General features: G+C 47.4%; 1 protein-coding gene across 3 annotated transcripts in view; it reads right to left on the bottom strand.

The window, feature by feature from the left end:
• The window catches only part of LOC119395948 (glutamate receptor ionotropic, kainate 2), a 410534-nt gene that overhangs the window by 132231 nt on the left and 264205 nt on the right, over positions 1-14098 (bottom strand). For all 3 annotated transcript variants that reach the window (XM_049416822.1, XM_049416823.1, XM_037662976.2), the window contains exon 10: positions 1038-1238. In XM_049416822.1, the coding sequence (XP_049272779.1) occupies positions 1038-1238 (201 nt within the window). The remainder of the gene's footprint in view (positions 1-1037; positions 1239-14098) is intronic.

Below are 14098 nucleotides of genomic sequence, written 5' to 3'. Positions count from 1 at the left end.
CGTTCTCCGAGCCGAGAGAGAGAGAAAAAGGTTAAGAAAAAGTACATACAGAGAAAAAAAAAGAAGGAGGAGGAGAGAGAGAAGTAAGAAACCTGCCGAAAAAGAGTCGCGAATACGAGAGAGAGAGAGATAGAGAGAGAGAAAGAAAATAACCCAGGGGTCAAAAACAAAACAACAACAAAGAAGTATCGCGCTTGATTAGGAATAGAATAAATATTAGAAACTACATAACTGATAAATAATTTTTGAATGCGGAAGCAGTCGGTAAAGGAATGTTCGCTAACGGTCGCGAGGTTAACGTGGACCAGTCGCTTTCAAGAAGAGCCGCAGCGGATTCTATCGCATTCTGCATGCCTAAGAATGCTCACACTTAAGTCTCAAGAATCACTTGCTACAGAGAGGTGTCTCGTTTCACAAGGGTCAGACTATGGAAGTTGATAAATTGATGTTGACACAATATCTGACTGTTTCTCTCATAAACCCAGCAGCTACTACAAGACCATACGCAACGTCACGGCCATTCCTATTCGGATTGAAATAGTATTCGCAGTTTCGAGTTCCACGCAATACTGTTAATTCAAAACAAAAGATTCCAGGTGGCAAAGTAAGTGGCGAGTAAAGCTTGTGAGAATAGAAGCGAAGATTTGCGAATCCCGGAGAAATACATTAGAACAGAAACCTTACCGCAAAAGTAACAAGGACAACGCAATAACACAGGAATGGCGCAAACTTCCAACTCCATTTTACTGCCGAAAAAAAAACGAAAATTTGTGCACATTACGAGACGACCATAAGGTATCGTCTTCGCGATAATCAAGCGATTGTGTCGTCCTTGTTGCTTTTGCGCTACGGTTTTTTCTTCTAAAGTCATGAATCAACTCGCCCGACAAAACGCTCGACTAAAGCGGTGAAACGCATTCAACGAATGTGATACGTTGAGCAAGTGATTGAAGCTGCTGCGGTAAGTTGGGGAAGGAGGAAAGAGAAAGAGAGAGAGAAGCAAGAAGAGTCAGGTGTAGGCTAATAACTGTACTCACTCTGTCAATTAGCTCACGTATCATTCCGTTCCACTCTCCCGAGGCGTTGCTGCCGTAGGCCTTGTCCTTGACGAGGTGCATCTCGTACTGGAAGCCGATCTTTTGCGCCAGCGCATCCATCAGGTCCACCGCGAAGCCCTCGAAGCGATCATTGCCCGTGCGAAGATGGGCGTCCTTCTTGAGCATGGTGTACGGCGGGTTCTGCGGGAGACGTAAGAGTCACTGACACTCGCCGGTAGCAGAGTGCAGTGGAGAACCGGCCTGAGATGCTCGATGCAAGACCACAATGTCTCAGACAGCGTACTTACTTGAAAGTGAAAAATCATCATACGTCCGTTTGTTGCGTGAATGAAAGGAGGAAATTCATGCATATTTCTCACAAAGCAAGCTCCCTAGGTAACAAAAAGGTTTGGAGACGACACTAATCCTTAATTAATAATAATTATTGGTGTCTTACGTCCCAAAATCAAGATACCACTACGTGGCTACAAAAATAAATGTGCCCTTCGACCAGCCAGGCATGGTGGCGCGCGGCCATGCTCATATCACCCGAAGGCTGATACTTTTGTACATGTTGTGCACTAATTGCAAAACTTCGTTGAGGCCATAAGAAGCACGAAGAACGCTTCACTCGCTGCAGCGCCCGTGTTTGCTTACGCTAGCGCTTTGTTTGAGTAACGCCAGGTATCAGGCTAAAGGATTGAGTTACTAGCCTTACTCCTATTAACATTTCTATTTTTTTAAGTGCGCGCCATTTTAGGGACCCGGGCTGTCGTATGCTGTCGTGTGCTGCCATCGCATGCTGTCATCTGATGTCGTCGCTGGGCGTCCCGCGAGCGAAACTATGTACAGCATAGCCACGTATAGCAAAGCCATGTATAGCAAAGCCGTGTATAGCATAGCCACGTATGGTATATTATACCAAGAGGCGGGAAAGTGATGTGAGGGTGAGGAGGAAGGGACAGGGTGAAGCATAACATAGCAATGTACGCCGTTACGCAGGCAAAATCATGTAAACACATAGCCATGTACAGCATAAGCATGTATAATATAGCATAGCAAGGAGGCGGGAAAGGGAAGTGAGGGTGAGGGGGAGTGATGTGAGGGTGAGGAGGATGGGAAGGAGGAGAGAATAGGGTGCCTTTTCGTCGCAAGCTTCCATCTTCCACTTCCTGCCGTTTTTTTTTTTAATCATTGTCAGACTTGCTATTACAAATCCATATAATGAAGCAAGAAAGACCTATGCACAAAAATGTTTAATTGAGAATTCCTTAACTGCGAGCAGAGTTGTTTATTTTATTTACATTATGTCTGTAACCCGAAAGTTGTGTCTTTCTTGCTCAGAGCATACTAGTTTCATCCCGAAACAACTTATTGGGATTTTTTGTGGCTGCCTAACATGGGAGCTCTTGTACGCTGTGTTGCCAGTGGTTTTTTTATTGACACTTTTGTAATTGATGGCTGTCGCTGCTCTACTTGGCGACCAGTTAGCGGGTTGCCATCTTAACTAGCAAGACCGTCATGAAGTCTCCGAACGATGGCGCAAATGCCGCTGTGCAGTCTTACCTTACCCGTAAGCCTATTACCGTTTTCGTAATACCGTATCACCCGACAGGTGTAGAGCAGCAACAATGCTGGTAGCGATATTTTTGTTCATACACCGTGTGAAGACGATAACTACACAGTCAGCGCTCACCATTCATTGAAGACATGAAACTGCAATGATTTTTAATATTCCACTTATCTTCTGGCGTAAAGCGTTCGTTAGCAACACATTCACTAAAGTGCAATCTTTTACTATTTCTTCTCGGAGAGGACTTGTGCCGCCCAGAAACATCTCAGACTATAGTGAAACAAAACGTCGCAGTTTACAGATTGTTTCACGTAAGTAGAACCAAATATTTAAATAAACAAGTGGTTAACCTCGACGGAATGAAACCAACGGTATATGGTTTACCATCATGTGCGCTCGATTTATTATGTTTCATTGGTTAATTGGTTAATTAACTAAGGACAATTCTGCGGAATTTTTAATATTCACTTTAGGGCCAAGTGCGCTTCGTCATGCCATCGAGTGCATTTGAAAACGACCGATTCAGTTATTTTTTTCGGGTGGGGGGAGGGGGGCCGACGTACATGCTGCGTGGTGAGTATATTCTTGCTTTTAAAGAACGCCCGCGAAATATGAAATCAAACCACGTGACTGCGCTCATGCGCTACCGTACTGCAGCGCTCTCAAACGTTCCTGGAGCGAAACAACCGGTTCACGGGAAGTCATCCTATCGCTTCCCAAGAACTATCGAGTTTGCTTGCCGTGTCCTTCAGCAAGAAATGTAGACGCATTGTGGAGATGATGCCTAGAGCAGCGGCCGCTCATTACGCCACGGTCCACGCGCCGATTCTTGCGCTCGAAGCATGTTTGACAGCCCTGCAGTACGGTACCGCACGAATGCACTAACGTGGTCATATACAACCGGCTTTCTTTAAACTCCGGAAAAAAAAAAAACTACGGAGCATGTACGCTTCCACGAACAATTGGATTGCTTGCTTTGGAATGCCCTTTACAACGTAACGAAACGCAGTCGGCCCTAAAGTGAATATCAGAAATGTTGCACAATTCATCTTTGTTAATCAACAAATTAAGCGATATATAAAAATACCCTAACGAGAGCCACATGACAGTAAACCAGGTCGTTGGTTTTTATTCAGTTGAGGTTAACCCCTACTTTGTAAATATTTGGTTCCAGTTACGTGAAACACCCTGTATAAATTCGATACAGGCGGCATCCCTAAAAGCTATGACAACAGAGCATCAGTGATCGTCAACTTAGATGTTAAGGTTAGACAATAGAAAAGGCAGTGCCTATGGAAAATAGCATAAAAGGGTGCGCGGGCGCGCTCATGAGAAAACGTTGTACTTGGTATTATGTTTCTCAAATCCCCTTCCTAATATCTTCATGATTGTTTCTTATGATTGAGTTATAATGCGAATTTAATTTCGCTATTTCACTAAATCGTAAGCTCTAGGCATACTCTAGGCACGCTCAGATTATTTCACCTTTCTCCGCAACATCGTCTTCACATAACAGTAAACTCACATGGAACGTAGTCATGTAAGTAGTATCAATGGTGCAGACAGTTAAAAATAAGAATAAAGCAGAGAAGTAATTTAGGAGTAGGTTGCAAAAGACATATTACAGTAAACAGACGAGCAAAACCTATAGAGAAGCTTAGGTAATGCGTTGGATACAAACGGAGTACAGCATAAAGAACACTTGTTCTAACAATCAAATTATCATTAAAAAAACTTCTTGAATGATATAGCAGGAAGAACAAAGATACTGCACGCCAAAATATATTTTGTTACGTAAATGCTTCTTCAATTTCATCTAGCATCGGCACCGGTAGTGCGGCGGTTGTGAGAATCTCATTTGCATGCAAGTGGATCTCATCGTATGTAAGTGAAGCTTACATCCACGAGATCTTTGAAATCGCTGATGTGCGAAAGCAGCGAGACGCACAGCAGCCCCATTCTTGCATTCTTGAGACTGCAACGAAGCACCACGCGAGACAATCTTCGATAACGACACAATAGCGACATCAGAACTTGAGCGGAAGATGCCGCACGCATTGGAGTACGCAACAAAGTGCCGTCGCTACAAACAGATGTCATCACACCGACGCAACTAAAAAAAAAAAGGAAAACATCGAAAAAACAAAAGGTCCGCGGCGCGTAGACGTTCGCGCGCTTGTTGCCGAGATGGCTCGAGAGCCAACACGTGATTCTGTTAGACGAATGGGCACGCAGTGGACCTGATCGCCTCTGCTCGCTAGAGCACTCTGGCGGAAAGATAAAAGAATGTCGAAGTTGTTTTGTTTTATTCTGGTGTCTCACTGCCAGCAGTATCGACATAAGAAGCGGAGTTCAGCCGACGTTTATTGTTTTGCATGGTGCTGGTTCCGTAGCGGTATCTTGTATCTGAAGATACACGATACATCGCTGAATGTATCGGAAATAGAAATACAGATACTCGTTTTGCGAGACGTATCGCGATACAGATACAAGATACTCAAAGAGTATCTAAGATAGTACCTAAGATACATGTATCTTCGATACTGCGCAACACTGGCTGGTAGTTCTGTTCCGTTTATTAGAGCGAAATCTTTAGGCGCCTCATCAAACGCGAAGAGTAAACCTGAGCGGCGTCGGCGTCAGTATGAACGATACAGAAAGTCACCTGACCAGATATGACCTGATCTGTGATGTCATTATCACGTCACTAATGTCGGAATGAATGATGTCATTATGAGATCTCTATAACGTCGCATAACATGACGTCACATGATGATGTCATGATATGACCGTCACTTGGTCAAATGTGGGTCAATGTCGGAGGCATTGAAGACACCCCCCCCCCCCCCGCCGTGATGGGCAAAAAGTTTCAGGGGTGGGAGGGGGGCATAGATCAATAGACATGGCAATACTCTTGACATGCTGAAGTGACATGGTAATAATACTCTTGAAAAATAGACTGACTAAGCTCCCTGTCTCTAACACACGGCCTCATAAGAGGTTTGACGTCGCCGCTCCGTATAGCATCCCAAGAAGTATGCTGAATACGATATTGAAAAACAACGCCAGTATTAGGGCCAAGCCAGTGGAGAGTTCCGACGCACAACGAGTACGCACAGCTGCATTTGAAGATGTTGAATCGCCGTTTACACTGATACCGCATTTTCTCACCTACAACCCGCCCCTGCATATAACCCGCACCCCAACTACAAACCAAGGAAAAATAAAAAACGCCAGGCCTGCGCTGAAACCGCAGCACAGTCACAGCGAAAGCTGGAAGAGCGGCGCTTCTAGAACCCGTTGTAAGCTCCCTTGGGGCTACTAATACAAGTACACTAGCAAGGTACCCACTATGCCACAAATAACAATTTTTATGAAGTTGGGAAGCAGCTACTAAGCCATTGTTCGTCATTCAGCGGAGAAGCGAGGCACCAGCTACACGTCTGTAATGCATTATGTTCACTTTGTTCAAGTGACGACTGATGACGATGAAGAATTATGGCTCAGCCCTTTGTAATGGGTTGGAAGCTTTAAGCGGCCCACCAGTTATATAATTTGCATTGGGTGACGCCCGGTCGCTATTTTCCTCTCCCGTCATGCTGTATAACATACGTTGTCGTGGGAGAGAGACGGGGGGGGGGGGCGAAGAACTTTACTGAGACCCCGAAGAAATGGATCATGGGCTTATGGGCCTCCTTGGCAACCAATACAAGTGCACTTGCAAGAAACCCACTACGCTCTAAATCATTGTAATTTTACTGAGACCCCGAGGAAATGGATCACGCGCTTATGGGCTTCCTTGGCAACCAATACAAGTGCACTTGCGAGGAACCCACTAAGCTATAAATAATTGTAATTTTTGAGAAGCAGGGCAGCAGGCACTGTGCCATTTTTCGTCATTCTACGGAGAGCCGTGGTACCTGCTAAACGCATGTAAGACATTATGCGCACTTTGTTGATGTTGTGCCTGATGACGACGAAGAATTATGGCAAAGCCCTTTGTAATGGGTTGGAAGCATTCAACAACCTACTCGTTGCGCAATTCGCATTGTGTGATGCCTGGTTACAGAATTCGCGTTGTGCGACGCTTGGTGCTTATTTTACTCTTCTACCACGCTATATTGCATATGCTAATGTGGTTCCTTCCCGACATCAAGCCTGTATAGGACCTTTTTGCAAAGCAGTTTCAAGCACCGGCATGGCTCAGAGGCTGAATACTGGGCTCCCACGCAGAGGGCCCAGGTTCGAACCTCGTTCCATCCTGGAATTTTTTTTCTTATTTCGTTTTTTTTTCTTATTTCGAGCGATACTGGTTACGGACACCGGCGGCGGCGGCGGCGGCGGACAACTACGGCGCCAAAAACGGCCGATGAAATGATCTCATAACAGCTTTCGCTGTAAAACTATAAATCTTGCCCGCGTATTGACCTAAGGCTGCTTTCGTTGCATTATCGTAAAGCAGTGCCGCAAAGCCAACTTGCGCACCGAAATTCGTGCCGAATATACGGTAAATAATTGAAAAGTTTTATATTGAATTGTACAATATATCGAGCCACTTCCTGTCTTTTTAAAGGGTTCGCTATATACAGGTTCAACTGTATATTGTTTCGGTGTCTGCAGACACAGCAGGCTCATCCCGTACGAATAGGTTCAGTAAAGCGACACCTGCATTTCACTATTTTCCCGCGTGGTTGCGCAATAGAGGTCGGAACCATTTGGGACTACTGGAGATCAAACATTTAATGAATACCCCAAGGGAATTTGACGACGTTTTCAAACTTTCCTGTGAAAGAAAGTTGGAGGAAGGGCACGGGTGCATGAAAGAATATTGAACGTGGAGCCTCTAACGATGATCCACTAAATTCAATACAGAGAGGGTGACGCGATTTTCTCGTACTCTTCTTGTTCCTCAGCTTCGCTTGGAAATTTTAAATTCCGGAGTATTGCGTAAAAATTTAGGCCCGTTGGTGGACCAAAGCTAAAAGGCTTTTTACGACTGACGCGTAGAAGCAGCGCACACAAAAAAGCGCTCACAGTACGAACTGAGAGCAATAACCGTCATTCCTATTGGACATATCGCAAGTACGTTACGCTCCTGGGGCTTAAAGGGAAAGCGTTTCGGCGTTTCGGAAAAGCGAAGTTAAACAATTCTTCGGAAACACGGAGCTGTATTTCGTAACTACACTTTCGGGAGCACGAGCTTATTGAACACCGTGAAGAGAAATGTCGCCTTTCTATCAATTTTGTGAAAAGAAAGATATTTAATAGACGATCTTGCTTGCATTGCAGCGAAACACGAAAGAGATATCTACAAAAGGCACTAGGAGAATGTGGGTAGGAAGAAGTGTAAGGAAATAAAATGAAAAAAAAAAAACTAACAGAAACGCAGGCTTCGTATTAGGCGATCCGGGCGATGAAGGTAGGGGCTATGGACAGTTGATGTAAAATATTTTAAAAATGACGAACACTCATGCGCACACACACCCAAGCACTTTTTTAGCGTAACGATCAAAGTTTGCAGAAAAAATGAGTTTATTCACGAAAGGCAAAAAAAATACTCATATGGTCCTTTGTGCATTCACCTTACACTACTCGAAGGGGAAAGCCATCTTCTTTTTCTTCTCAGTGGGTGTATTTATTGATCCTGCCCAGCTACTCTCCGAAGGCTTTCTGTACGTCACCTGCTTTTGCACTGCCTCTGTGATCGATGCACCACTGACCACGGTACGATGTCACGTGATGACGTTAGGTCACATGACGCCACAGTGACTTCACTATCATGAAAACTGCGCGAACAACGTGGACGAAGGGAGAGCAAAACAGTACAAGCGCACACTAACAACTGAAACTTTTATTGAAAACACGAAGAATATGAAGGACGAAAAAACACAGGAACCACACGCGCGTGCACGAAACCCGAAAACTCCCACATTTGCGCATAAAGATAAGCAAACTCTGATTAGTGTAATGCCAGTGAGGGCTTGGCGACACAACTGTCTCCGGCTTTTAAAATAAAATAAGCTTCAACGAGCTCACGAGTCGTACCTTCTTTGTGCCGCGCAACGACTCTCGTTTCTCGGAAATCCAGGCTGCAATTACACTGACGATATTGCAAGGACAAGCTAGTCGACAGTTGTCCTTTCATGGACAATCGGTGATTGTTAAACCTTTCGTTGAGACAGCGGCCGGTCTGACCGACATAGTTGCTGCCACAAGAAAGAGGGAGAGAGTATACCACTCCCTTTCCACAGTCTGATAGGGCGTTTCTGTGTCTGGGTTTACAATCAAAACACCTCTGTGCAGTGCCCTCCAGCTTTCCTTCAAGAGCCCCACATACACTGCTTATTTCTCGTGGAAAATACGACGTGAATACCATACTTAGCGCCCACCTTCTTCAGGGAGTGTGACACACCATGCAGGTAGGGAATGCTGACTAGCGCCTTCTTATCGGGACATCTCGCAACACGAGCCGAACCTTTCAACTCGAATTTCAAGCAAGCTCTGATGAGCCCCGTATTCTCAAACAAGCCTCGACTCGAATTTCGTCCTTCACTTGACCGAGTTGAGCACAGCGTCACTGCTCGACCGAAAATCACGCCGCGCTTCTCAAGAATCGCTGCAGATTATCGCAGATATCCAGTGACTTGTTCTGCCTAGAGACGGCGATGCCATCGACTTTCCCAAGTAATGATAATAATATCTGGGGTTTAACGTCCCAAAACCACGGTTTGATTATGAGAGACGCCGTAGTGGAGGGCTCCGGAAATTTCGACCACCTGGGGTTCTTTAACGCGCACCTAAATGTAAGTACACGTCCTCAAACATTTCTGCCTCCATCGCCAAAATGCAGCCGCTGCGGCCGGGATTCGATCCCACGACCTACGGGTCAGCAGTCGAGCGCCATAACCACTAGACCACCGTGGCGGGGCACTTTCTCAAGTCAAAGTGGAGCGTTGAGCGAAGGGACGTTCTAGAATACGGGGTGAGTAGGGCTAGTTGGTATTCCATTTCAAATTGTGATTCAGCGCTCGTCTTCGTTGGTCTCTGTCTCATGTCTTCCCCTGCGCTGTAAATCGCAATATTAAATAGGATTTCAAGCTGCGCAGAATACTTTAGCATACGCTTGTGGCATGCGCTTGTGCTGTTCTCGTCTACTTTCGTCCGTGTTTTACAGCGAAAGCTGTTATGAGGTCATTTCACCGGCCGTTTTTGGCGCCGTAGTTGTCCGCTGCCGCCGCCGCCGCTGCCGCCGCCGCCGCCGCCGCCGGTGTCCGTAACCAGTATCCCTCGAAATAAGAAAAAAAAAACGAAATAAGCAAAAATTCCAGGATGGAACGAGGTTCGAACCTGGGCCCTCTGCGTGTGAGCCCAGTATTCAACCTCTGAGCCATGCCGGTGCTTGAAACTGCTTTGCAAAAAGGTCCTATACAGGCTTCATGTCGGGAAGGAACCACATTAGCATATGCAATATAGCGTGGTAGAAGAGTAAAATAAGCACCAAGTGTCGCACAACGCGAATTGTGTAACCAGGCGTCACACAATGCGAATTGCGCAACGAGTAGGTTGTTGAATGCTTACAACCCATTACAAAGGACTCTGCCATAATTCTTCATCGTCATCAAGCACGGCATCAACAAAGTGCGCATAATGCCTTACATGGGTTTAGCAGGTACCAACGCTCTCCGTAGAATGACGAAAAATGGCACAGTGCCTCCCGCACTACTTCTCAAAAATTACAATGATTTATAGCGTAGTGGGTTCCTCGCAAGTGCATTTGTATTGGTTGCCAAGGAAGCCCATAAGGGTATGATCCACTTCCTCGGGGTCTTAGTAAAATTACAATGATTTATAGCGTAGTGGGTTCCTCGCAAGTGCACGTGTATTGGTTGCCAAGGAAGCCCATAAGCGCATGATCCATTTCCTCAGGGTCTCAGCAAAGTTCTTCGCCCCCCCCCCCCGTCTCTCTCCTACGTCAACGTATGTTATACAGCATGACGGGAGAGGGAAATAGCGACAAGGTGTCACCCAATGCAAATTACATAACTGGTGGGCCGTTTAAAGCTTCCAACCCATTACAAAGGGCTGAGCCACAATTCTTCATCGTCATCAGTAGTCGCCTCAACAAAGTGCACATAATGCCTTACAGACGTGTAGCTGGTGCCTCGTTTCTCTGCAGAATGACGAATAATGGCTTAGTAGGTGCTTCCCAACTTCACAAAAATTGTGATTTATGGCGTAGTGGGTACCTTTCTGGTTTACTTGTATTGTAGCCCCAAGAGAGCTTACAAGGGGCTCTAGAAACGCCGCTCTTCCAGCTTTCGCTGTGACTGTGCTGCGGTTTCAGCGCAGGCCTGGCGTTTTTTAGCGCAGTTTTCATGATAATGTAATACTAACTCGCCCAACAGGTCATTGTTCTAAGTGACTTAATAATGGAGTAATAATAAAATTTTGGCGATCAGTGACGTCATATGCCGACGTCATCGCGCGATGATGGTGTTTTGCATCACTCGTCCCCGGTGCCACCGGACACCGACGCCACCGAGGCGGGACGCCGACGGTTTATTCGAGCGTTTTCCTCTAGGGCTTTCGCCTTAAAATTCAGGGCTTCGTGCTGTATCGAAGGGAAAGGTCATGGACCCAGCATCCGTATCAAAGTCAAGGGGGCACGCATAGGCGTGCGCACGGTAGGGGGGGGGGGAGGGCGGCTGCCCTTCCCCTATTCACCTAAGAGGGGGGCGCAAAGTCAGCCCCACATATTGAGATAATAGGGAGGGGTCGCTGCGACTCGGGGGGGGGGGGCGCAATGTCAGCGCCATACATTGACATAGTTGGGAGGGGGGGCGCTTCGACAAACCTTCGACCCTCCCTTCTGAAGGGGAACCCTGCGCACGCCTATGGGGGCACGGGCTATCTTTCGTAGGTCCTCTTGATATACTTCTCGATCGTCTTGATAAGCTGGGCATTCGAGCAATATGTGCTCTACGGACATCACGGCAACGCGGTTGTCACAAAGTGGACTAGTAGTCTGGCGCTTGCGGTAACGATGACTATTCGTGAGGGCAGTGTTCCGTCGAAGCCGGTCATAGAGCGTTTCGAGATGCCGTGGTAGACATTGCAGTAATATTGATCTCAGTTCGGGGTCAATGTTGCAAAAAAAATGTACAATTTTCTACCACTGAAGAGAAGCGTATCTTCCTGCCCATGAGCACATAGCGCTTCGTTATAGCTGAGGCCTCAAGGACATTCAGCGATGGGTGCTAATAATTGTTTACGGAAAGGAAACAGGGTAAACACAACGCAGCAGGGACCACGTTGATTTGTGACCGATGACCGTTCGCCCCTAATGAAGCACCAACAAGCCATGACTCTTTTTTTTTCCTTTTGTAACTATTGTGATCATTGTTTATGCCCTTCATGTTCTCATATGTACATACTCATCATCATCACCAACTTTGTTTGGGCTGTGGGGCTCATACTCGGGACAATAGAGAAGAGTCTTGAGAGTCCTAAACGTTGCCTCACAAGTGGTGGAGAGTGCTGTCCGGTCCCTGAATCCTCTCTCGCTAACAGATCCTCTCCCGCTTCACCGCGAACCCATCCCTGGAGCTCCGTTCGGGACGCCGCTTACACCCCCTGCGTTTGGTGATGTCGCAAGACGAGCAGCCCAGCTCGGCAGCAACCCCTATGCTTGCCCCTGCGGCCACCCCTTCTTGGATGGTCACCAGCCCTCAGAAGGACCCACCGATGTTCGCTCGGCTTCGCGACGAGGATGTTGAAGACTGGCTGGAGGAGTATGACCGCGTGGGTGCCATCAACCACTGGGATGATCCTGCGAAACTTACCCACGTTGCGTTTTACCTCACCGGCGTCGCAAAGACATGGTTCTTCAACTATGCTACAGATTTCCCGAATTGGACCTCTTTTACTATTCAACTACGCCATATTTTTGCCAACCCGTCTGTGCGTTCAGATGTCGCGAAGAAGAGGCTTGCTGGGCGTGTTCAACACATGGGCGAGTAATACACTTCTTACATCGAAGACGTGCTCGCCCTCTGCCGCCGCGTCGACAGCTCCATGGCGGAGAATTACCGTGTGCGCCACCTGCTGAAAGGTATTGGGACCGTCGCTTTTCGGTGCGCTTGTAGTGCAGAACCCCACGACCGTAGCCGATATTGTCGCTACATGTCAGCCCCTCGACGAACTTCAGACCACACGCCTGCAACCTGACATGTCTGGCCAGAGGCCAACCAATGACATCGAGCTTCGTGCATTGATCCGCTCGATTATCCGAGAGGAACTCCGCGCACAAGCTCCGCCTTGCCATCTTGAGGTTCGTACGACGCTACCTGGTGCCAACCTACGTGACGTCGTGAGGGAGGAATTGGCTTCCATGACCGGCACGCAAGTTCCGAGCCCGCGTTCCATGCCAACCCCGCATCCCATGCCAACCCCAACTTATGGCCAGATTGCTGCCATAACACCACAGCCCCAGCACACACCACTACAGGCGCCTGGAGTGCACAGCTCGCTCAACTCTCTCACACCACGAGCGCCGGTCCAGCCTTACAACACCTGGCGCATCCCTCGGCCGATTTGTTTCTATTGCGGCATCCGTGGCCATATTTCAAGATTTTGCCGACGCCGTCAGCAAGACGAAAGACGAGGCTACAACGACTTTGAACGGGACGACTTTACACCAATGGATCGCAATATTGTTGCCCATACCGAACAGCCCGAGTCGATCGCAGTCTCCGCAGAACTTCGGCGCTGTTGGCAGTTCCCGATTTCCGCGTTGCCGCTCGCCTTCAACGCTGCGGCGCTCCTCTTCCCCACTTCGACCAGCTACCTTGACTCCTGATCACCGACTGAAAAACTAAATAGTGCAGCTTCGGGAGGGAAAGCTGCATATTTCGGACTATATGAAACTCCTCCGGATCGCCCGTCAAATATATTGTTGGTGTATGTTGAAGGTATACGGACTGAGGAATTGGTGGACACAGGTGCATCGCTTTCCGTAATTAGTCCAGACTTCTGTTCCCGCTTGAAAAAAATTAAGACACCATCCGATGGCCCTCCCCTTCGCTGTGCTGACGGAGTTCTCATTCGGCCCTCCAGTGTTTGTACAGTGCGCGTTTCCATTGATGGCATCCTTCATCATATTCAGTTTCTTGTACTGCCCTCGTGCACTCCGAACGCACTCATCTTGGGATGGGACTTCATTTCTTCAGCGTCAGCTTTCATATCTTGTCGTCAGCGGGTCATTCATATGACAGACACTGAGTTTCCATTCGATGTCGCTCCTCACAGCTTCCGTTTAGTCACAGCCTCTGACTGTTGTATTTCGCCGGGAGATGATAATATTATTACACTGGCTTCTGACACCGTCGTTAATGGTGACGTGTTCATTGCTCCATCTGGTCGCTGCACACCCACGGGGCTTACCATCGCACCTGGCCTTGTGCGGTTTAACGATGGTAGAGCGTTGGTC

Source organism: Rhipicephalus sanguineus, chromosome 6 (genome assembly GCF_013339695.2).
Source record: "Rhipicephalus sanguineus isolate Rsan-2018 chromosome 6, BIME_Rsan_1.4, whole genome shotgun sequence".
NCBI lineage: Eukaryota > Metazoa > Arthropoda > Arachnida > Ixodida > Ixodidae > Rhipicephalus > Rhipicephalus sanguineus.
This window is presented reverse-complemented; position numbering and strand designations above follow the sequence as displayed.